Consider the following 24,283-nt stretch of genomic DNA (forward strand, 5'->3'; position numbering starts at 1 on the left):
CATCCCTGGCAGTTTCTTACTACTGACAATCCTTTTCTTATAGTATTACAATAATTGTTCAAGGTCTTATGAGTGTGAATGTGATACTCAGTTCTTTGTTTCTGTGAAAGATCACTCAGTATTATAGACTCTGAGTCTATCCAAGTTGCTGTGAAGTTCATAATTTTATCCTTCTTTATGGCTGTGTCATACTCCATCATGTATATGTACCACATTTTTTTATCCAGTCCTCTTTTGATGGGCAGCACGGTTGGTTCCATGTTTTTGCTATTGTGAGCAATGCTGCAGTAAACATGCGTTTGCAGGTATCTTTTTCATAGAGTGATTTGAGTTCCTCCAGGTATGTTCCCAGTAGAGGGATTGCAGGGTCATATGGAAGGTCAATTTTTAGACCTTTTAGGAATCGCCATACTGTTTTCCACAGAGGCTGTACTAGTTTACACTCCCACCAACAGTATAGAAGTGTTCTCTTTTCCTCGCATCCTCTCCAGCATCTGTTGTTTTTTGAGTTGTTGGTGATGGCCATCCTGACTGGAGTTAGGTGGTATCTCAGTGTGGTTTTAATTTGCATTTCTTTGATGACTAGTGAGGCTGAGCATTTTTTCATGTATCTGTTGGCTGCTCATATGTTTTCTGTTGAGAAGTGCCTAGTCATATCTTTTGCCCACTTTGTAATGGGGCTGTTTATTTCTTTCCTTTCGGCACATTTGAGTTCCTTGTAGATCCTAGATGTTGAACCTTTGTCAGATAGGCAATTGGCAAATATTTTTTCGCAGTCTGTGGGCTGTCTCCCTGCTCTCTTGATGTTTTCTTTGTCTCTGCAGAAGCTTGTCAGTTTGATGAGGTCCCACTTATCTATCTTATCTCTTATGGCATGGGCACTTGGAGTTTTAATCAGGAATTGATTGCCAGTTCCAATTTCCATAAGGGTGTCTCCTGCATTTTCTAAGGTTCTTATGGTTTGAGGTTCTTATAGTTGAGGTTTTTAGGCCTTTGATTCATTTAGAGTTGACTTTTGTTTATGGTGATAGGTGAGGATCTTGTTTTAATCTTCTGCATGTGGTCAGCCAGTTTTCCCAGCACCATTAACTGAATAGATTCTCCTCTCCCCAGTGGTTGGTGGTAGGAGGCTTTGTTGAAAATGAGTTGGTTAAGAAATTGAGGTTTTGCTTCTGGAATCTCTATCCTCTCCCATTGGTCTATATGCCTATTCTTGTACCAATATCAGGCTGTTTGATTATTGTATTTTTATAATAAAGTTTAAAGTCTGGGAGTTTGATACCTCCCGCTTTGTTTTTTTGTTTTTTTTGCTGAGGGTTATTGGACCACTGCTTTAAAGGCTTGCTTATAATCTTTGTTAAGTGGTACTAGGACAGTCTTTAGTCTAGAACTAACTTTTCTCCACTACTGAGCTACACCTTGTTGAGTGTTCTGCCCAATGCCTTGTGTGTTACAAAGGGTTTTTTTTACTCTGACTGGTGTTAACACAAACTGTTCGCAACCCTGTGTGAGTTCCAGGGATGGTTCTGTCTCTTCTTTTTGGTGGTTTTTCCCCCAACCTTGGTTATTTTCTGCATCAGATGAGGACTTGAGGAGATGAGGGGGTCCCTTGTACACTTTGGGAACTCTCTTTCTGTGCAGCTGTCTCCTTTCCATGTAGCTCTTCCCTTTCTGGCTCTCTGAATTTTAGCCACCTTGGTTTTCCTGAATTTTATTTTCCCAACTCAGAGCAACCAGTGAGGTTTGGTTTGGGTTCACCCTCACTGCGTGGCAGCTTGAAAACTCTCATAAGCTGAGACAGATGTGCAGCTCATCTCATTTGTTTCCCTTCTCTCAGTAATCACTGTCCTACACTGCTTGTTGTCCAGTGTCTAAAGACCATATTTTGTTTGCTTTTTTATTAAAGATGGTACGGTAAATCCAGCCTCTGTTATTTTATCATGGCCAGAAGCAGAAGTCCATCCCTCAGTCATAGCAGGAATATTGCCACTAATAGCAATAGTGTTATTTTTTAAGCAAAAGAGAGCCATATAGCCTTCCACCCTTCCTCCCTCCTTCCATTTGCCATTAGGTGGGGCCAGCTTAGGTAGACATTCATGCTAGCAGAGTTTGGAAGGTGGGTGACCTGATGACCCAGTGTAGGGTGTCAGAGCCAGATTGGGCTGAGGCAGGCTCCTTGTGTTATGGAAGTGGTCTGGCTTTAGGCTATTAGAGTCTGAGTGGAGTGAGAAAATGTTCATATGGCCCAGAACCAGGTATCAGAGCCTAGAGTATTCACTAGCAGTCTCCACTGAGAGGGCATGGGAGCAGTGATGCCTCATGTGAGCAATGTGAGGGGAGATCCAAAAGAACCTGGAATTTATATTAAAAATTGTGTATTTATTCCTAACATGTTCAAACTTCAGTCACCTTCAAAGTCCTCCCTCTTTGATGCAATACACTTATCAAGATGCTTTTTCCACTGCTCAAAACAGTTTTTGAACTCGTCAATTTTGTTGCCTTTTAGTGCTTCTGCCATTTTTTGTTTCATCTCTTCCACATCGACAAAACATTTTCCTTTGAAGACTTTTTTTGCATCTGGGGAGAAAAAAGTCACTTGGGGTGAGATCGGGTGAATAGAGAGGGTAAGGCATGGGGGTCATGCCATTTTTGGACAAAAACTGAACACTCAGCACAACGTGGGCAGGTGTTTCTGTAAATCACCCATCATGAAATGGGCAAACATGTTGAAAGAATCTCCAAAAAATATTCACCGAAACTGAACACAGCCTCTTACAACAACACTAGCTGGTACTCTGATGCCAATGTGTTCCTAGAACGCTTACCTAGCAGGGGAAGCCTGTACCACAAAGGGCCCACCCTCCAAAAGATAATTCCAGTTGTTTTGGGTCCCCCCTTGTCGGTACACCTTGATCTTGTCTTTTAAATACTATTCTCTACTAAAAGGAGCCCAGGTTTCTTAGGGAAAATGTCTGATTTCAGGGCTGAATTTGAGATGAACCTGGGATAACTTGTGCCAGAAACGAATAAAGTGCTCAGAAAATGAAGGGCACATGCCTAAGATGTGGAAACTAGATTGAAGGGGCTTTCACTGGCCAAATCACCATAAATAATCTTAATCCTAGTACCAGATAATAATCCATGAATACAATAAAAATCTGTAAGTTCATACTGATGGAGAAAGGATAAGCTTTGCCTGAGAGTGGAGTTACCAACTGATGAGTCTAAGAGGAATGATGGAATTAGAAAACCAGCATTGTGAACCCCATAATAATAATCAGTTCAGTCATTAAACATAAATGGATGTGAGTAAAACTTTGATGAGGAATGGAATATTTACATGTTCTTATAGTACCTCCACACAAATACTTACTAATTACAAAGGCAAAAAAATAACTTCACAGTGGAGAAACCTGGCAGATACCATCTGACTCAAGCGATCATGGTTAGCATCACCAGTAATGGAACCTTTCGAAATTTTATATTATCTAATGGAATGCAATGAGAACACAGCATCACTTTTGTGGCACGCCTGCCAAAGAGCATAACTTGAGTCGAATAATGAGGAAACATTAAACAAACCCAAATTGAGGGATATTATACAAAATAATTGGCCTGTAATTCATCAAAGTTTCAAAGTGATTGAAGGCAGCTAAAGAGACTTGACAACTAAATAAAATGCAAAGATGATCCTGGATGGGATTGTTTACTGTAAAGAACATTACTAGGACTTCTGGTGAAACTAGAATGGGATCCAGATTAGGTGATAATACTGTTAATTTTCTGACTTTGACAGTTGTATTGTGGTTATGCAAGAGAATGTCCTTATTTGTGGGTGTTACATATTAACATATTCAGTGAGATAGAGCATCGTGCCTGATACTTACTCTCTAATGGTTCAGGGGTAAAAGAGTTCTTTTTACTATTCTTGCAAATTTCTGCAAGTTTGAAAATTTTTGTAAGTGGGAAGTTACTTCAAAATAATAAAATTTAAAAGACTTTCCCAGCAGGTTTATTTTAAATTATGAGCGTGTTTATCTGTGAAAAAAACCTTATGTATCTATAAGAAATTTAGTCACATTTAGTTATACATTTAGTATTCTTAGTATAGTAAAATTTCATTAAATTTAGACAGTATGAGGAAATTAGGAGCTGAAAACACTTTTTACTCACAGTATGTGGTGATACTTAGTTCTTCACTTCTCTTTCTTTTGACTCAGCCTTGTCAGACCCAAGCAGTAGACTTTCAACTTCGCCTCCTCCTCCAGCAATTGCTGTTCCCTTGCTGGAAATGGGATTCTCTCTTCGGCAGATTGCCAAAGCCATGGAAGCCACAGGTAGGATACATTTTTATGTATCAATATTAGCAGATATTATTAAAAGCAATGCATTTTTTAAGAGACTATAAAACTTGGTAATGTTTTTAATGCTAGATTTTATTACAAGGGCTTCATAGCAAACGCTCGTAAACTGGTAACATAACTACTTTGCCCAAAGTCGGCATTAGACTTTTCTTTCCCCCAAACAGGTACTCGAGGAGAGGCCGATGCCCAGAATATCACTGTCCTTGCCATGTGGATGATAGAGCACCCTGGGCATGAGGATGAGGAAGAGCCACAGTCAGGCAGCACAGCAGATGCCAGGCACGGAGCAGCAGTTCTAGGCAGTGGCGGGAAGTCAAATGATCCCTGTTTTTTGCAGTCACCAGGAGACATACCGTCAGCAGATGCTACTGAAATGGAGGAAGGCTTTATTGAAAGGTGACATTCTAGTTTCTGCATTTCTCTTCCACGAGTTACAAATTTCAGTCTTGTTCATATTATCTCTTGATAAATACTTCTAATGGTATGTAACTATAGGTATATGAGAAGATGGGTATTTTAATTACAAGTTTATGTTTCTGTGAAGAATAAAAGTTTGACAAGATTAAATTTGAATAGTTTTTTTATGATAAAGAGGAAGTTAATAATTTTTATGTGACCGGGTGCGGTGGCTCACGCCTATAATCCTGCACTTTAGGAGACCAAGGTGAGAGGGTTGCCTGAGCCCATGGGTTTGAGACCAGACTGGGCAACATGATGAGACCTCACCTCTACAATAAATCAAAACATTAGCCTGGCATGGTGGCACGTGCCTTTAGTTCCAGCTACTTGGGAGGCTTAGGCAGAAGGATCACCAGAGCCCAGCAGGTTGAGGCTGCAGTGGCTGTGAACATACCACTGCATTCCAGCCTGGGTAACAGAGTGAGACTCCAACTCAAAAAAAATATTAATAATAATGTTTACGTAAAATTGAACTGACAAAAGGAAATGGAAAATGAAAACAAGTTTATTCTAAAATAAATATGCTGATAAAACAATTTTCTCAAGTGATATAAAATGTAATGTTTACTTTAATATTAGAAATTGATTTAATGCATTTGATAGAACTGAACTTTTACATTTTTTCTGTCTCTTAATACAGTTAAATTTATATTTTCACTGCTTCTGTAGTTTTTAACATCTAGTAGAAAATGCCTTTTTAATTTGTAAAAATTTCTGTTGTAATGCCTAACCTAAAATGAGATGTAATAAAATACTCTACTATCCCTCGCAAAATCTTTTCTCCTTCATCACTTTTATGACTTTAAATATTTATTTTTTATTTTACCCATGGAGTCATGTGGTTACTAAGGCTGTGTCTTATATAACATGCAGACTTTTTCTAATAAGCTTGGTGAATATTTTCATTATCTATTTTGAAATATGTTTTTCTTAGGAAAGGATTCTCAAACATTTCAAATTTTAAGTATTTAATCATTTAGAATTTAGTTAAGGTAATATTTCATCTCATTTAAATTTGAACATGCATTAAACATCATTTCATTATTGGCAAAATTCAAAATCAAATAAAATTTATTGCTCAAGTCACAGGATATATCTATATATCTATAATTGAGGAGCTTCATAAGGACCAAAGATACATTTCAAATTTTATTGTATACATATGTTATTCTCAGTGATCTTTGGAGAGAAAACAATACCACAAGCAAACTTGTGCATAGGCTTTCTTTTCATGATAGTTTAAAATAGTTTGTGATGCTTTCTGACTTGCACTTATAGCCCTGATAATTTGGATCATACGGAGAATGCAGCTTCTGGAAGTGGACCACCAGCCAGGGGCCGCTCGGCAGTGACAAGAAGGCACAAGTTTGACTTAGCTGCTCGCACATTGCTCGCAAGAGCAGGTAATTATATGTTTCACAAATAAGTGAAAAATCGTATCTTAAGATTAATATAAAAGCAACATTAAAGAAGATGTAAACCACTGATAGTTGGTACTCAGTCTTTCCACACTAACAAAACAACTATTTGCACATTATTTGATATGCATTTACATTATTTTATTTTATTTAAATCATAGCATTCATTTATAGATTTATTTTTAAGTTCTCCCTGGATGCAGAAGGCCACAATGGCCATGTGTAGATTTTGAGAAATTTTGTAAATGTTCCTCCCTCTGTCCTCAGTCAGTTATAATTTAAGAAGTGATGATGCATATTTAACATCAGTCACGGGAAGGAGCCAGAAAAGGCACCATGCCAAAAAAGTGGGCCTGGGCTTTTCTGAGGCACTCTGTGGACATTAGAGTTTTGCTACTGGGTAAGGCCCAATTCCCTCTGTACATTAGTAACTTCTTCTAGAACTGTGTTGTGGACATTTAAGGTGTAAGTTATAGGGAATATACTTTCCAAACCCAAAACTTGAATGTCAAAACAGATTTTGATCATTGAAGTACTAGAATATAAGTAATGCCTCAATAATTTATGGGAAGAGTGAAGGAGAAATTGAGACTGTCGTAGAACGTATAGGACATAATTAAGGGGACTGATTTAAAAATGAAAAATAAGGCTAAAAGAATAATAACTCACATTTGCTGAAGTTGTTTCTATATAACTAATATTATGTGGTGGCTCACACCAGTAATCCTAGCATTTTGGGAGGAGAAGGCAGGAAGATTGCCTGAGGCCAGGAGTTTGACAACATAGTATGGCCCCGTTTTTATTAAAGAAAACACACACACACACACACACACACACACACACATATATAAATAAAAATAATTTTTTTTTAATTAGCCAGGCATGGTGGTGCACACCTTTAGCCCCAGCTACTCAAAAGGCTGATACAGGAGGATCACTTGAGCCCAGGAATTTGAGGTTACAATGTGCTTTGAAGTTGCTACTGCACTTCAGCCTGGGCGGTAGAGCAAGACCCTATCTCTAAAAAAAATTTTTTTTTTTTAAATTGACATCATTTAGCCGGGTGTGGTAGCGCATGCCTGTAGTTCCAGCTACTTGGAAGACTGAGGTGGAAGGATCACTGGAGCCCAGCAGGGCGAGGCTGTGGTGGCCGGGAGTGGCCACTGCACTCCAGTCTGGGCGACAGAGTGAGACTCCAACTCAAAAAAAAAAAACTGACATCATAATAAAGCATTGTGCATGGATTATCTCACGTCTATTAACAGCACATTGAGTTATGAGTGCTGTTTTACCCCCATTTTACAGGAGAAAAAAAATACATGTGATAGGTACAGTTTGATGTCTTATGGTCTGGGATCCAAGTCAGCTGAGATAGGTTCTTGCCTACATATATGGCAGTTAAGCACTGGCGAAATATTCAGAATTATTTTATTCATGCAAATAAAATGCCTTTTTTGTTTTGTTCTGAGCGGGGTTATACCGCTCTGTGCAGGCCCACAGGAATCAAAGTCGGAGAGAAGGAATATCTTTGCAGCAAGACCCAGGGGCGTTGTATGACTTTAATTTAGATGAGGAATTGGAAATTGATCTTGATGATGAAGCAATGGAAGCTATGTTTGGACAAGACCTGACCAGTGACAATGATATTCTGGGAATGTGGATCCCAGAGGTACTGGATTGGCCTACCTGGGTGTGTGTGACTGCAGCGGGGGCTGCTCTGACTTATTTTCCTGCCCTCCTGTTCATACAACTTACTAACAGCAGCCTTGCCTAGAGTTAAAACACTCTAAAAAGTCTTACTTCTCATTCTGAGGTTTGGGGATTTAATGCTTGAGGTTACTATGATAGCTACAAACTAATAAGAAAAAATCTCCCTTGTTGCTTTCTCTGTGCGATTTTATTGCTTCTCTCCCCATACTAGATGAATAGAGCCATATTATAGCAATATTTGATTCTTATATCAAAAACAGGTTACAGAACAGGCATCAGATTCTAGTAGACACTGCTGGGTTATATAACAGGGCTGCTGTGCTCACAATGCTCTCTGAATGCATGTTCTCCTCCTTCCTAGGTTCCATTTATTCACTGTAATGTCTCAGTCAAGGAACCAGTGCTCACCTAGAGCTTGTAAATAACCTCCATTCAGGGGCAGGGTACATAGTGGTATTGTATGTATACATTGTTTAGCATTACATTTTTTTGTAGCAGGAAGACCAAAAAGTTCATAGGTATATTCCTACAATAAAGATAATCTGCTGTGTTAAGATAAATTAATCCTGATTTTTCTCAGAAATTCAGAAAATAGGTATGCATTTCATAACCAGATGAAAATTAGTGCTTTTCACTAGTGAGGTTTTTGGTTTTTTTTAAAAAAAATTGTTTTGAGATAGGGCAGGTTGTCATATTCATTAACTCTTTCCTAGGATATTCAGTTACTTATAACTTGTTAGAGTGAGGGAGAGCAAAGAACACCTTCAGATTGTATGATCTGAATTCTGATTTAAAAGGAATTTTAGCATTAATGAACATCTTGGAAATATACCAGCGTATGTAAACAAAGTAGTTAATTCATAAATAATCTTGGCCACTTTTTAGTTGTATGTTAAATTGACTGTAATAATATGGTATGAAATCGTTTTGTGCAGCATGTTTGTGAGTCTGAAGACAGGGAAGAAGTAGTGGTGTGTGAACTGTGTGAATGCAGTGTCGTCAGCTTCAATCAGCATATGAAGAGAAACCACCCAGGCTGTGGGCGCAGTGCCAACCGCCAAGGTTATCGCAGCAACGGCTCCTATGTGGATGGCTGGTTTGGCGGTGAATGTGGGAGTGGAAATCCATACTACCTGTTATGTGGCAGCTGCAGGGAGAAGTACTTAGCCCTGAAGACCAAATCCAAGACAAGTTCAGAAAGGTACCTTGGAATTGTACAGATCTAGCACCTCATACCTTAGCTTGGGAACTATAGACTTTTCATGTGAGGAGTTACTTTTGACCCTCCCTGAAATCCTGTGGTTGCTGAAGTGGGGTCAGAAGGAATGGAAGAGGTTGAGGAATTCATGTTCCCAACAGAGCTGGGAGCCTGTCAGGAGCTCTGAGAGTCCTGGCATGGCAGTAGGTCCTTTTCTGGAGTTTGACTGTATTAACCTTTGACATGTTGGCAAGTTGTGGTCAGGACCCTTTTCTTACCCTTGGGAGACTTACGCTCAATTTTTTTCATTGGTGTTTCCCACCATATTTCTGGCATATTAATTAAGACCTTTTTCTTGATGAAAAATAGTGTTTTCATTAAACAAGCTTCCAAAAATATGTCTTTACAGCCTTAATCCCTAGTGAATAGATTTGTTGCCCTTATTGTCAACTAGTAAAATCTTTAAGGCTTTCTGGAATAGAATTTGGCTAAAAATGTTATAGGTACCTAGAAATCTGCCCAGTAGTTTGGTAAGGTAGTCCTTGACTGTAAGCATGTGTGTACAGACATACCAGTAGTTTTTATTACGTTAGCACATCACATGAAACACACTTTTTAATTTTGTGCTGCTTTATTAATGACCTCTTAAAATGTTCTAATGACTTAATTTGCATTTTGGGGTACTAACTTTTATATAAAAACACAATGTTCTTCATGTTTGGTGCAGGTACAAGGGACAAGCTCCAGATCTAATTGGCAAGCAGGACAGTGTGTATGAAGGTAGCTGTTTGCTTTGAGAGCTTTTTTATTTTACATGTTTTTTATATATACACTCTGCTTAACATCTGTTACTAAAACTTGTCTTTGTGTGTATGTGTTTGTATTTGTGTACATGCTAACTTAAATTTTCCCTAAAAAACTCAAGGTAGTTTGATAGTAACAGCCTTAGTTTAAAAGTCAAAGGGAAAGAACATAGTTTCATTCAAACACTAGCTTTACCACAGAATGTTAATTTCTGCTTGGCATGTGATTTTTTTTTTTCAAAGTAGGGAAAGAGTGTGGTATATTTTGAATTTCCATCCTAATTGTGGAAAGTAAAAAATAAGTTCAGATGAACAATGGTTTTTCTGCAGCAACATTCATTTTCTTGAAATAACTTATTCATTAATGGTTATGGACAGGGTTAAGAACTCTTTGTTGGCCCCATGATAATATTTATTAGTTGAAACCTCTGTTACCAGCTGTAACATTTACTGTTGCTTTCAATGAACTCCACTATACTGGCTCTCTTTCCTTCAGTCTATGTATTTCTCAGGAGTGCAATTTGGTTAGGTCACCAGGAGATGGTGCCATAGTTGATTTTGTGGTACTGGACTTTTCAATCCTGCATTTTAGATGTATTCTCAGAATAGCCATTGCCAGCAGAGTTATGTCATGTTTATAGTTACATACCATACATTTATTTATTTAAATTCCAGAAGACTGGGACATGTTGGATGTTGATGAAGATGAAAAGCTAACCGGTGAAGAAGAATTTGAGTTGCTTGCTGGACCACTCGGTTTAAATGACCGGCGCATTGTACCAGAACCAGTTCAGTTCCCTGACAGTGACCCACTGGGAGCATCAGTAGCAATGGTCACAGCCACCAACAGTATGGAAGAGACACTGATGCAAATAGGTGAACTGAAATGCTATGTATTATGCAAGAGCCTGGTGTTGCTTGGGAGGGTACTATAGAATTTTAGAAACTTGAATATATTCTGTTGAATGAAAGATGTTTGGCATAGTCATCTTTGCTACTTATTCATTCAAGCAGTTATTCAGTTAATTTGTTTCCTAGATAGATAAATAACAACAATAAGGTGAAGGTAAATAATAAGACTAATGTTTCAACATTGTTCCACACCATCAAGTCTCTTTAGCCAGTTGTTTTAACATTTTGAGTGTATAATGTGATATTGAGTTTTAATTTTTTTGGTTTTATGAATTATTGGTGCAATAAAAAGATTCCTAAAATATGAGTATAATTTTTTTTTAGTTGGAGACTCATTCTGTCACCCAGGCTACAGTGCACTGGCACGCTCACAGCCACCCCAGTGTTGGCCTGCTGGGCTCAGGAGATCCTTCCACCTCAGCCTTCCAAGTAGCCAGAACTACAGGCACACACTACCATGCCCGGCTAATTTTTCTTTTTATTGTAGAGATGAAGTCTTGCCAAGTTGCCCAGACTATTCTCAAACCTGTGGGCTCAGGCAATTCCTTCACCTCAGCATCCCAAAGTGCTGGGATTACAGATTTGAGTAATTTTTTTTAAAACTTAGTGTTTAGAGAATTATGCAACTGACTCAAAATTATTGTTCAGTCTCTATTTAAATTTGGGTTAGAGGGTAAAATTTAATAGACAATTTTTCACTGGGCATGGTGGCTCACACCTATAATCCCAGAACTTTGGGAGGCTGAGGTGGGAGGATTGCTTGAGCCCAGGAGTTTAAGACCAGCCTGGGCAACATAGACCTCGTCTCTACAAGCAAACAAAAATAGCAAGGTATGGTGACATGCACCCATAGTCCCAGCTACTCAAGAGGCTGAGGCAGGAGGATCGCTTGAACACAGGAAGTTAAGCCTGCAGTGAACTGTGATTGTGCCATTAAACTCCTGCCTGGGGGACAGAGCAAAACCCTGTCTCAAAAAGAAAAGAAAAGAAAAAGAAAGCAAGAAAATGTCTCCTATAATACATTTTTAGCTTAGAAATATCTCAGTATCTCCTAAGTAATGATCTGTATTGTGAGCAAAACATATCGGATTGTTACGGCACCTATGTAGAATGAGTAGTCTAGATATATTTTTTCCTACCTTGTTGAGAACTAAACAGAATTATGTTTTCCAGGTTGCCATGGTTCTGTAGAAAAGAGCTCCTCAGGGAGAATAACATTAGGGGAGCAAGCAGCTGCCCTAGCAAACCCTCATGACCGCGTGGTGGCTTTGAGGAGAGTGACTGCTGCTGCTCAGGTTCTTCTGGCTAGGACCATGGTCATGAGGGCACTGTCTCTTCTCTCAGTCAGGTAAGTGTTACTTTGTGTCAGATGATGGGAAGCCAGCTTCTGGTGTGTATTATGCAGGAACCTGGTGTTGCTTGGGAGGGTACTATAGAATTTTACAAACTTGAATATATCCTGTTGAATGAAAGATATTTGGCATAGTCTTCTTTGCTACTTATTATTCAAGCAGTTATTCAGTTAAGACTTGGCTCTTTTTAGATGGAAAATAATGGCATTGCAGTAACCGAGTAAACCTCCTGCCTGAAATGGGAAACTAAGGCTGTTGATCCGGTTGGTGCTGGGTAAAACTAAAGTCCTGAGAGAACTGGCCTGCTGTGCTGCTGAGGCAGCCTGCAACTGCCATCCTGGGGACTTGAGCCATGTTCATGCTGTGGAGTATCATGTAAAAAGCAGAAGAGCACCCGGAGTACTCACAAGACAACCATCTAAGAAGTGATTAGACAGGGGTATTTTTTTTTTTTTTTTAGTTGGAGTCTTCCTCTGTCGCCCAGGCTAGAGGAGTGCAGTGGCACACTCATGCCACCACAGCCTCGACCTGCTGGGTTCAGGCGATCCTTCCGCCTCAGCCTTCCAAGTAGCTAGAACCATAGGCACCACGTGCCACCATGCCCAGCTAATTTTTTTATTTATTGTAGAGATGAGGTCTCACCATGTTGTCCAGGATGGTCTCAAACCCCAGGGCTCAGGCAATCCTCTCACCTCTGTCTCCCAAAGACAGAGATTACAGGCTTGAGCCCCCACGCCCAGCAAACAGGAGTATTGAATGGCTAATCAGTGAAAGCAGAAGGACCCTTAAAGAAAAACTCAAAGTTTAGATAAGACTATGTGGTATTAGCTCAAGGACAGGCAATTAAGATAGCAGAAAAGGACAGTTTAGAAACTGACCTACACATATAAACACTTTATTTGCAGTTTGATTTATGCAGAGCAATAGGGTTAAAGAAAGTCTTTTCAGTAACTGGGGCAGGATCAAGATAGTTTATCCACATAGGAAAAAAGTCTTGGCCCCAACCTCACACTTTATTAAGCAACTAATTCCAAAGTGGCTCTTAGATCTAAATGTGAAAGGTAAATCAATGACGTTTCTAGAAGGTAACATAGAAGAATTTATTCTTGATCTTGGCACACGCAGAGATTTCTTAAGCAAGTGACAAAAGATATTCACCATAAAGAAAAAGACTGATAAATTGGACTACATTAAAATAGAAAACCTGATTAGCTAAAGTAATTTATAAAGTAAAAAAGCAAGCCATAGACTGAGAGAATATATTACCAATGCATCTAACCAACAGAATATGTAAAGAATGCCTAAAAATCAATAAGCAAAAGATAGGTAACCCAGAAGAAAAATAGGCAAAATACATTAAGAAGTGCCTCACAACAGCGGATTTTCTAATGGCCAAGAAACATGAAAAGAAATTCAACCTCGTTAGTCTTCAGAGAAAGGAAAATTGAAATCCAATGAGACCCAACTGCATACTAACCAGAGTGGCAAACATTTAAAAGACGGGGGAGAAAAAAGCCACAGGCTGTGAAACAGCTAAAACTCTCATATGTTGCTGGTGAGAAAATAGAATGATACTATGACTTTGGAAAACTGTTCAATAATATCAACTAAAGCTGCACATGAACATACTCTATGACTCAGAGATCTACTTCTGGGTATATTTCCATCAGAAATACTTAAATATGTGCTCCAAAAGACATTTCAGATTGTTCATGGCGGTATTATTCATAGTAGCCCCGTTTTAGAAACTACCTGATTGTCATCTGTATGGTTAAGTTAATTGTGGTAAATTTCATTTATATGTCAATGAAAATGTATAAGCTGCTGTAATACAACATGGTTGAGTCTTACAAATATAATGTTGAGCAAAAGAAACCAGACACAAAAGAGTACATACTTTATTATTCTATTTATGTAAAGTTCAAAAACAGGCAAAACTAACTTAATGCCTTTAGAAGTCAGAATAGTGGTTAGTTTTGAGGGCCTTGTGAGTGAGAAGAGTCCAAAGCAGGCTTCTGAGGTGCTGGTAACATTCTGTTGCTTAATCTTGAGGGGTTTGTTCTATTTGTGGGAATTCATGCTTTGTGTGCATTCCTGTATGTTTTACTTTGGTAATTCAGTTATACTTCAGGTATATGCTAATAACTGTTTACTAAAAGGAGAGAAAGTTTGGAGACTATTTTCCAGCTTGTATGATATTTTAGCATCTCTTAAGGCATGTTTGACTAGTAATGGCTCAGCTTACATTTTACTGTGGTTGTTTATGCTGTGGATGACATGTGGGACTCCAGATGGTCCCTATTTTCTTTATCCATCTGAAGTGTTTTTCCTTTACTGACAGTGGTTCCAGTTGTAGCTTGGCTGCTGGTCTTGAGTCTCTGGGGCTAACAGATATCCGAACACTGGTGCGATTAATGTGCTTGGCTGCTGCAGGGCGAGCTGGCCTCTCTACCAGCCCCTCTGCCATGGCTAGCACCTCAGAACGCACACGCGGTGGGCATAGTAAGGCCAACAAGCCCATCTCTTGCCTGGCCTATCTGAGCACAGCAGTGGGATGTCTAGCATCAAACACGCCTAGTGCTGCAAAACTGCTAGTGCAGTTGTGTACACAGGTAAGCTACTTTCAGTGCCTTTATTGTTGCATTTTTTATTTCCAACTGATTCTTAAAGAGCCTTTTGAGATGAAATGTTTTTGCTCCAAATTGCATATAAAAAATAAACTTGTTTGTTCCAATTTCCTCTTCAGAACTTGATTTCTGCTGCAACAGGTGTAAATCTAACCACAGTTGATGATCCAATTCAGCGAAAGTTTCTACCTAGCTTTCTCCGAGGAATTGCTGAAGAGAATAAGCTTGTGACCTCCCCAAACTTTGTTGTAACTCAGGCCCTTGTGGCATTACTTGCAGACAAAGGGGCCAAACTGAGACCTAACTATGATAAGTCAGAAGTTGAAAAGAAAGGTAAGTTTCATACTGTTTAAATATATAGTCTAGTAATTAACTTGGTCTATGTTTTTTAAAAATGTTTTTGCATTACTGTATGTGATCGATTACATGACATGGGAGCTTCTTAAGTTTAGAATGTAAAGATTACATGGATACTGTTTCACTGTGTGTGGAAATATTAGAATATGTATCAAATTAGTTTTGTTATAGATTATGACTGGAGTTACTATAGATAATAATACTGGTAGGTTTCTTTAATAAAATTTAGATAAAGGTGGCTGGGTGTAGTGGCTCACGCCTCTAATCCCAGCACTTTGAGAGGCAGAGGCATGAGGATTGCCTGAGCCCAGGGATTCGAGACCAGTCTGGACAACTTGGCAAGACCTAACCTTTTAAAAAAAAAAAAAAATTAGCTAGGCGTGGTGGAATGCTCCTATAGTTCCAACTACTTGGGAGGCTGAGACAGAAGGATCACCTGAGCACAGCAGGTGGAAGACTGGTGATAGCTGTGAGCATGCCACTGCACTGCCTAGGTGGCAGAGTGAGACTCCAACTAAAAAAAAAAAAATGAGATAAAGGCAGTGCTATTTTCCTCTTTGTTTTAAGATTATAATACTTTGAAGGGACTAATCACTCCTATCTACCCTTCATCACTATTTGACCAAGAAATAAGGGATTTTTGGATCCATCAGCCCAGTTCCTTGACTAGTTGTTAAGATCACTTTTGGGCAAAAAAAGCCAAACTGTTTTTCTTAAGGACATGTTGCCTCTGCCTTGTCCTTAATATTATTTTTGTTTTATTCCCAGTGTGCTGTGTCGTTAGAGTAAAAACTGTTGATGGATAATAAAATGCCCATTTGCAGTTAATCAGTTTTATTATAGAATTTGTTATGAAATAAATGCATTATAAATTGTATGTGTATCCTAGTGAAATAATTACATGCAGAAGTGCTTATTTGTAAAAGACATAGGTTAACCCATTTTTGTTTGTTCACTTGGGCATCATTTTGTTGTTTTGTTTAAGCAGGTTTAATTGCCCAGTGGTATGCCCATCCTTCCTATGACCCTTCTGCTGTAGGTCCTCTGGAGCTGGCCAATGCCCTGGCAGCCTGCTGCCTCTCCTCCAGGCTGTCGTCACAACACAGGCAATGGGCAGCTCAACAGCTCGTGCGTACCCTTGCTGCACACGACCGCGACAACCAAACCACTCTGCAAACACTTGCTGATATGGGAGGAGATCTCAGAAAATGCTCCTTTATCAAGTTAGAGGCTCATCAGAACAGAGTATGTATTTTGAGCATAAAATGTGTTAATCACTTTATGTAGGATGAAACTGTGGCCAGGAATGGTGGCTCACCATCTCAGGTTTGGGATACTGAAGCAAGAGGATTGCTTGAGGCCAGGAGTTTGAGATCAGCTTGGGCAACATAGCAAGAGCCTGTCTCTACACAAAAAAATTTAAAATTAGACAGGCATGGGGGCATCCCCTATAGTCCCAGCTACTTGGGAGGCTGAGGTAGGAGGATCACTTGAACCTAGGAAGTTGAGGCTGCAGTGAGCTATGATCACACTACTGCACTCCAGCCTGGGCAACAAAGTGTGACCTTGTTTCACAAAAAATAAGAACAAATACATAAATAAACATATTTAGTCAAGATTCTAATAGGTATCAGATAATTCAAATTTTGGCATAGTATTTTAACATTACACTTCAAATAGGTGTAAATTTATAAGCTATTTAGAAAAGAATGAGACCATGCATATTGCATTATAGCATGGCTATTTTTCCTTTATAGTTTCCTGGTAGATTTTTAACAATTTGATAGAACTTTTTCAAATTTCAAATGATAAAATCAAATATCGCCAAATTTATCCATTTCTACCTTTGTAGGTAATGACATGTGTTTGGTGTAATAAAAAAGGTCTTTTGGCTACAAGTGGCAATGATGGCACCATCCGGGTATGGAATGTTACCAAGAAGCAATATTCACTGCAACAGACCTGTGTGTTCAACAGATTGTGAGTGCTAACATCATTTGTGTAAGATTTAAAATAAAAGAATCATAAATGTGCCTCATCTCAGTTGTGTTAATGTAACCAAATTGTCATTAAAATTTTAATGAATATCTTCTTTTATATTAATATTATTGTATCTCCAATGTATATTTTTAATTTTCCAGGATAGTAATTCAGAAAATAGAACTTTAAATCATCTGTATCTAGATTTACTCAGAATTAAGTCAAGGTCTACTAATGAATAAATGGTTGGGTATATAAAACAGTGGACTGATTTGCCATCAGTCTTTAGGGTTGTTTAGGAATTAGGGTAATTCTACGCTTCTCTATCAGAGTATAGCTTTTTTTTTTTTTGAGTCAGAGTCTCACTGTTGCCCAGGCTGGAGTACAGTGGTGGCACCATCACAGCTCACCACAACCTCAATCTTTTGGACTCAGATGATCCTTCCACTTTAGTCTCCTGAGTAACTGGGACTGCAGGTACTTGCCACCAAACCTGGCTAGTTTTTTTTATTTTTGTAGAGATAAGGTCTTGCTATATTGCCTAGGCTGATCTTGAACTCCTGGGCTCAAGTGATCCTCCTGCCTCAGCCTCCCAGAGTGCTGGGATTACAGGTGTGAGCCACCACACCCAGCCAGCATGTCGCTTTTTTTTTTATAGCCCCCTATAGGGTATTTCTTTTCTGAAGATTTTCCTAGAGATGAGGCATACAATAATCAATGTGCTCTGAATAACCATGTGTGCATTCATATAAAATCTGAATATCTTTGTTGACAAATTATACACTACATTAAATGAGGAATAATCCATCACTCTTTTATAATTCTACATTTTTCACATGATGATAAACACTAATGAATGTGTACTTGTTAAATATTGCTAGCCAGGCTTTTGAAACATAAGAATCAGCTATTATATACTCAAGTCTATATGAAATCCTTATTTTAAGGTTTGGGGTTTAGTTTACTCTTGGTTGATGAGGATTAGAATACCATATATATCTGTTGTATTCTAGGGAAGGGGAGGCTGAGGAAAGCCTGGGGTCGCCCAGTGATCCAAGTTTTTCACCTGTTTCCTGGAGTATCAGTGGCAAATATCTAGCTGGGGCTTTGGAAAAGATGGTGAACATTTGGCAAGTTAATGGTAAGAGTCATATAAATACTAGTAAACTGTTGAAGGTACTTTTTAAGCCTTTCTTTTAACCTTCTGAGTCCAAACAGTGGCTTCTCTTCACCTTGAAACTATTATGAAATAATGTGGATTAAATTAGGGAAGTGCTCATTTCGAGACATCTTTTTCCTAGAAGTTTCAACTAATCCAGTAGTTGTAAACTAAAAATTATTTTAATGTACCACTAAATATTCAGAGTAGGAATTAAGGAGATATTACTGTATTTTAAGCTATGAGAATACATAGACTATTGGAATACTACGCAGCCATAAAAAAGAACAAAATCATGAATTTCGCTGCAACCTGGATGGAACTAGAGTCTATAATACTGAGTGACCTCTCACAAAAACAAAAATCCGAATATCACATGTTCTCACTCATATAATGGACCTTGAACATCCAATGCAATACTATGAGAAAATGACGTATGGTACTGGGAAACTATGGGGGGGAGGGGGATGGGATTAACAGTAGCAAATATCTGTCGGGGGATGGGAAAACACTTCTTATCTACAGGGTGCCTGAATGAAACGTCATTGTACACCTACCCTTAACTGTACCCCACAAAACCATAATAAAAAATACTGATTAATGAGAATACATAGACTATTTAAATTGCTTGAAGTATTTCTATTTTGTTTTATAGGCACACATTCTTGTCAATTTTTATTGTCTCTCTAGAAAGCAAAAAATCATTTTAATCTTGGGCTTATTAGTATTTTTGCTAATTTTTATATTTGAGGAATACCTGTTCTGTTTCACATATTTGAGATAACTAGCCTTAACTATAGGTAAAGTTCTTATGTTAATTTGCTTTTCAGTATTAATTAGAAAATGATTTAGATGTTTGACATTTGTACACTGAATGATTTCCTTTACTCTCTCTTCTTTAAAGCTACCATTTTTGTCCCTTTAATAGTTACAAAAAAGCATATTGATTTTATAATCATGTAGCATATAAATGAAGGATTCTGCCTTTGCAATTTTACTCATTAGCAGCTATTATGAAACTGGAGACAGTTCTGAGTATATATTAATATTAGAATTAAGTAACATCTTTTTTTTTTTTGAGTTGGAGTCTCACTCTGTCGCTCAGACTGGAGTGCAGTGGCTGCTCCCGGCCACCACAACCTCGACCTGCTGGTCTCCGGTGATCCTTCCGCCTCAGCCTTCCCAGTAGCTGGAATTACAGGCATGCATTACCACGCCTGACTGATTTTTTGATTTATTGTAGAGATGAGGTCTCGCTGCCCAGGCGGATCTCTAACCCGCAGGCTCAGGCAATCCACTCACCTCAGCCTCCCAAAGGCGCGGATTACAGGCTGAGCCACCGAGCCTGGCTTTTTTTTTTTTTTTTTTTAAGAATTAAGTAACAACTAGCTAACATTTATTTCCTCTTTAGGAGGAAAGGGATTAGTAGATATTCAGCCTCATTGGGTATCTGCCCTGGCTTGGCCAGAAGAGAGTCCAGCTACAGCCTGGTCAGGAGAGTCTCCAGAATTATTGTTGGTGGGACGAATGGATGGATCTTTAGGACTGATTGAAGTTGTTGATGTGTCCACCATGCACCGTCGAGAACTGGAACATTGCTATCGAAAGGATGGTAAGTGACTACACTTGTGTCTTGCTGAGAAAGTCCCTACCCCCGACTTAGCCTTTTGGCACTTGCTTTTTAAAATGCTCAGTGAATATTACTTTTGGGCTTTGTTTTCTAAATTTTCTGTTGGTGTTTCGTTTTAATTAGTTACTGATTTGAAAAAGATTTTTCTTTCAATAACCCTGCCCACCACCCTTGTCTCTGCCATAGTGAGATTTAACAGTATTATAACATATTAGTCTTCATCCTTTGTGTGACTTAACATTTATAGCAGACTCCAAGTCTCCTTGAAAGTTAAGTCTGTCCAAGAGAAAAAAAGATAATAATCATTGGTAAAGATGGAATTTTTAAAAATAAGGACATGGGGGAAGGGAGATAGAAGATCTACTTTCATTTGTTTTCTTACTATGTACCTTTGAATAAGTGTGCATCTTACTAGATCGTTTTTATTGGTTGTTTGGGGGAAGTGGGGTAATTCAGAGGTCATAGTGCCTGCTTATTTGGTACTCGATTTACAGAAGAGGTTGGGGGTCATGCCATTTTTGGTCAAAAACTGCTGCACAGTGTGAGCCGATGTGCTCATAAATTACCCATCATGAAATGGGCAAATGAGTTGAAAGGATCTCCAAAACAAAATTCACTGAAGCAAAACGCAGTCTCTCACAACAATGCTAACTGATACACTGATGCCGGTGGGCTCCTAGAACACTCACCTAGTGGGGGAAGCCTGTATTGCAGGGGACCCACCCTTCAAAAAAGGCAATTCTGGATTTTGGGGGGGTCCCCTCTTGTATGTATGTTTCGAATTCTCTGTCTTTTCAGTCAGGCAATGACAAATCTCTCTTTTAATTCTTTTTTCTTTTAAATTATCTTAGTATCTGTTACTTGCATTGCATGGTTCAGTGAAGACAGACCATTTGCAGTGGGATATTTTGATGGAAAATTGTTATTGGGAACAAAGGAACCACTTGAGAAAGGAGGCATTGTTCTAATTGATGCACATAAGGTAAAAGCATCTTTTTTGGTATAAATCTATGGGGAACAAGTTTAGTTTTGTTGCATGCATTGATTGCATAGCGGTCAAGTCAGGGCTTTTAGGATATCCATCATCCAAATAACGTACCTCATACATTGTACCTATTAAAAATTGCTCCTTCCAATCCCTCATCTTTCTGAGTCTCCCTTGTGTGTCATTCCACACTCTACACATGTGGACACATAATTTAGCTTCCACTTATAAGTGAGAACATGTGATATTTGTCTTTCTGTGTCTGATTTGTTTCACTTAAGATAATGATTGCCAGGCTAGGCGCGTTGACTCAAGCCTGTAATCCCAGCACTTTGGGAGGCCCAGGTGGACAGATTACTTGAGCCCAAGAGTTTGAGACCAGCCTGGGCAACATAGCAAAATTTCATCTCTACAAAAAACAATTTAAGAAAACTAGCTAGGAGAGGGAGAAGCACACCTCATCAACTAGGGTACCTGCATATGCAATGTTTGGATACCTAACCCTGAATTGTACCTCACATCTTTTTTTTTTTTTTTGAGTTGGAGTCTCACTCTGTTGCCCATAGTAGAGTGCAGTGGCCGCTCCCGGCCACCGCAGCCTCAACCTGCTGGGCTCCTGCGATCCTGCCGCCTCAGCCTGCCAAGTAGCTGGACTACAGGCGCGCGCTTCCACGCCCGGTTAGTTTTTTGATTTTTTGTAGAGATGAAGTCTCGCCAAGTTGCGAGACTTCTTTAAAATAAAAATAAATAAAAAACTAGCTAGGCATGGTGGTGTATACCTGTAATCCTAGCTACTTGGGATGCTGAGGTGGAAGGATTGCCTGAGCCTAGGAGGTTGAGGTTTCTGTGAGCTGTGATCATCATAATCATGTCACTGCACTCCAGCCTAGGTGACAGAGTGAACCCTTGACTCAAAGAAAAAAAAAATTCTAGTTCCATTTATGTTACTGTAAAAGAAACAATTTCATTATTTTTTTATGACTGAATAGCATTGCATTGTGCATATATGCCACATTTTCTTTATTAATTAATCCATTGACAAATACTTGGGTTGATTAGTTGATATCTTTGCTATTGTGAATAGTGCTGTGATAAACATATGAGTGCAGGTGTCTTTTTTATATAACTTCATTTCCTCTGGGTAAATAACCAGTAATGGGATTGCTTTATCAAATGATAGTTCTATTTTTAGTTCTTTGAGAAATTTCCATACTGTTTTCCATAGTTCTGTAATAATTTACATTCTCACTAACTGCGTATAAGAGTTCCCTTTTATCTGCCTTCTCACCAACATCTGTTATTTTTTGTCTTTTTAATAATAGCCATTCTGATTGGGATAAGATGATATCTCATCGTGGTTTTAATTTGCATTTCTGTAATGATTAGTGATGTTGAACATTATTTCATATGCCTGTTGGCCATTTGTGTTTTCTGGAAAGACTATTTACTAGATGGTTATTTTTCCTTTCTTTTTCTTTTTTTTAACTGTAGTATTTCTTTATAATAGTTTCTTTTAAAAATTTCTTTACATCAGATACTTATAACTTAATATTTTATTGTTGTACAAAGTTTTTGAACCATGTATATACTTGTAAGTCTATGTAAAAAATAAACATAAGAAAAAGTCAAACCACAAAAGAAGTAAAAACAAAACAGTCAAATCTGGGCACCCTGGGAACACCCCAATCATAGTGCCTCCCACTATTGTTAGAAATTTATCCATAAAGAATGATTCCTTTACCTTAAGCAGAGGTTTCCAATTTAGATGTTTACAGATCCATTTAGTCATGTATCATAAATGCATAAAACTAGGAGTTGGAAAGTGTGAAAGAGGGTTAAAAAATAATAAGAATGAAGCAGGGTGCAGTGCTCACACCTTTAATCCCAGCACTTTGAGAGGTGGAGAAGGGAAAATTGCTTGAGCCCAAGAGTTTGAGATTAGCCTGGGCAACATAAATAACTAAGTTAGTGGGCATAGTGTGGTGTATGCTTGTAGTCCCAGCTACTCAGGAGGTCTAGGTGGGAGGATCTCCTGAGCCTAGAAGGTCGAAGCTGTGGTGAGCCATGATTGTGCCACTGCGCTCCAGCCTAGGCAACAGAGTGAGATCCTAATTGACAAATAAAAATCAGAGTAGCATAATGATTACAACCACATAAACATAAAATGTCACAGATTCTCATAAGTGTTTGATATTTGAGTGTGAGAGGTGCTTTTTTTTCCTTTTAAGTTTCTTCTCTTTCATATTGTAATGATTACTAGTCAGTAAAAATAACTCTTAAATGCAAATGCCAATGAGAGATAATATATCTTTTTTGAACCAGAATTGTATAATTCATTCGATTGACATTTATTGAATTTTGACTGTAGTAAATATGTGTAATGCAGACTATATTAAAGGATGAGTTGTAGGCCAGACGCAGTGGCTCCCGGTTATAATCCTAGCATTTTGGGAGGCCAAGGCAGGAGGATCCTTTGGGGCCAAGAGTTCAAGATCAGCCTAGATAACATAGCAAGACCCTGTCTCTACAAAAACAAAACAAAACAAAAAATATTAGCTAGGTGTGATAGTACACTCCTGTGGTCCTAGCTACTCAGGTGGCTGAGCTGGGAGGATTGCTTGAGCCCAGGAATTCTCTGCTGCAGTGAGCCATGGTCATACCACTGTACTTCAGCCTGGTCAACAGTGAGACCTCAACTCAAAAAAAATTTTTTTGAAGGGTAAGTTGGAAATGGTATGGCAGTATCTGTGATTTGCATAAAATATTGATTTCAAAATAATTGAGTTATAGAAACATAGTCATAAACTAGTGAATTTTAAGTATTGTTTTGTGAAGGAAGCATTACTTTGATTTTTTTTTCTCCTCCTGCCATTTTAAGGATACTCTTGTTAGTATGAAGTGGGACCCAACAGGTCACGTTCTTATGACATGTGCCAAAGAAGAAAATGTGAAACTCTGGGGACCTGTTTCAGGATGCTGGCACTGTCTGCATTCACTCTGCCATCCGTCTGTTGTAAATGGCATCGCTTGGTGCAGCCTTCCAGGGAAAGGATCCAAGTTGCAGTTACTGATGGCTACGTATGTTGTCAATTTGCGTCTCTGTGTCTTAATTTTTATATTGATATAGGCTGTTATTTGTATTAAATGCTGCTTCTCAGTAGTCTTAAACAGTTTATTGCTATTACTGTTACACATCATAAGATTATTTCAGAGGAATGAACAGCAGTAGTTGGCCAGTCTGAAACTTGGTATGCAATCTTATCTGGGTATGATGTTAGAATGTTGGTCCCAGTTGTATTTCTTATAAAAGATTATAGCATATGTACCGC

General features: G+C 38.5%; 1 protein-coding gene across 3 annotated transcripts in view; it reads left to right on the top strand.

The window, feature by feature from the left end:
- The window catches only part of HERC1 (HECT and RLD domain containing E3 ubiquitin protein ligase family member 1), a 159,529-nt gene that overhangs the window by 104,220 nt on the left and 31,026 nt on the right, over positions 1-24,283 (top strand). For 2 of the 3 annotated variants that reach the window (XM_021712609.1, XM_008058555.1), the window contains exons 40-55: positions 4,221-4,337; positions 4,529-4,760; positions 6,102-6,226; positions 7,711-7,931; positions 8,887-9,152; positions 9,877-9,929; positions 10,628-10,828; positions 12,038-12,212; positions 14,558-14,828; positions 14,963-15,176; positions 16,240-16,445; positions 17,053-17,180; positions 18,194-18,321; positions 19,751-19,951; positions 20,821-20,951; positions 23,833-24,032. In XM_021712609.1, the coding sequence (XP_021568284.1) occupies positions 4,221-4,337; positions 4,529-4,760; positions 6,102-6,226; positions 7,711-7,931; positions 8,887-9,152; positions 9,877-9,929; positions 10,628-10,828; positions 12,038-12,212; positions 14,558-14,828; positions 14,963-15,176; positions 16,240-16,445; positions 17,053-17,180; positions 18,194-18,321; positions 19,751-19,951; positions 20,821-20,951; positions 23,833-24,032 (2,869 nt within the window). The remainder of the gene's footprint in view (positions 1-4,220; positions 4,338-4,528; positions 4,761-6,101; positions 6,227-7,710; positions 7,932-8,886; positions 9,153-9,876; positions 9,930-10,627; positions 10,829-12,037; positions 12,213-14,557; positions 14,829-14,962; positions 15,177-16,239; positions 16,446-17,052; positions 17,181-18,193; positions 18,322-19,750; positions 19,952-20,820; positions 20,952-23,832; positions 24,033-24,283) is intronic. The other variant, XM_021712610.1, reaches the window with a different exon arrangement.

Source organism: Carlito syrichta, unplaced genomic scaffold (assembly GCF_000164805.1).
Source record: "Carlito syrichta isolate Samal-C Ts95f unplaced genomic scaffold, Tarsius_syrichta-2.0.1 Scaffold303399, whole genome shotgun sequence".
Taxonomy (NCBI): Eukaryota; Metazoa; Chordata; class Mammalia; order Primates; family Tarsiidae; genus Carlito; species Carlito syrichta.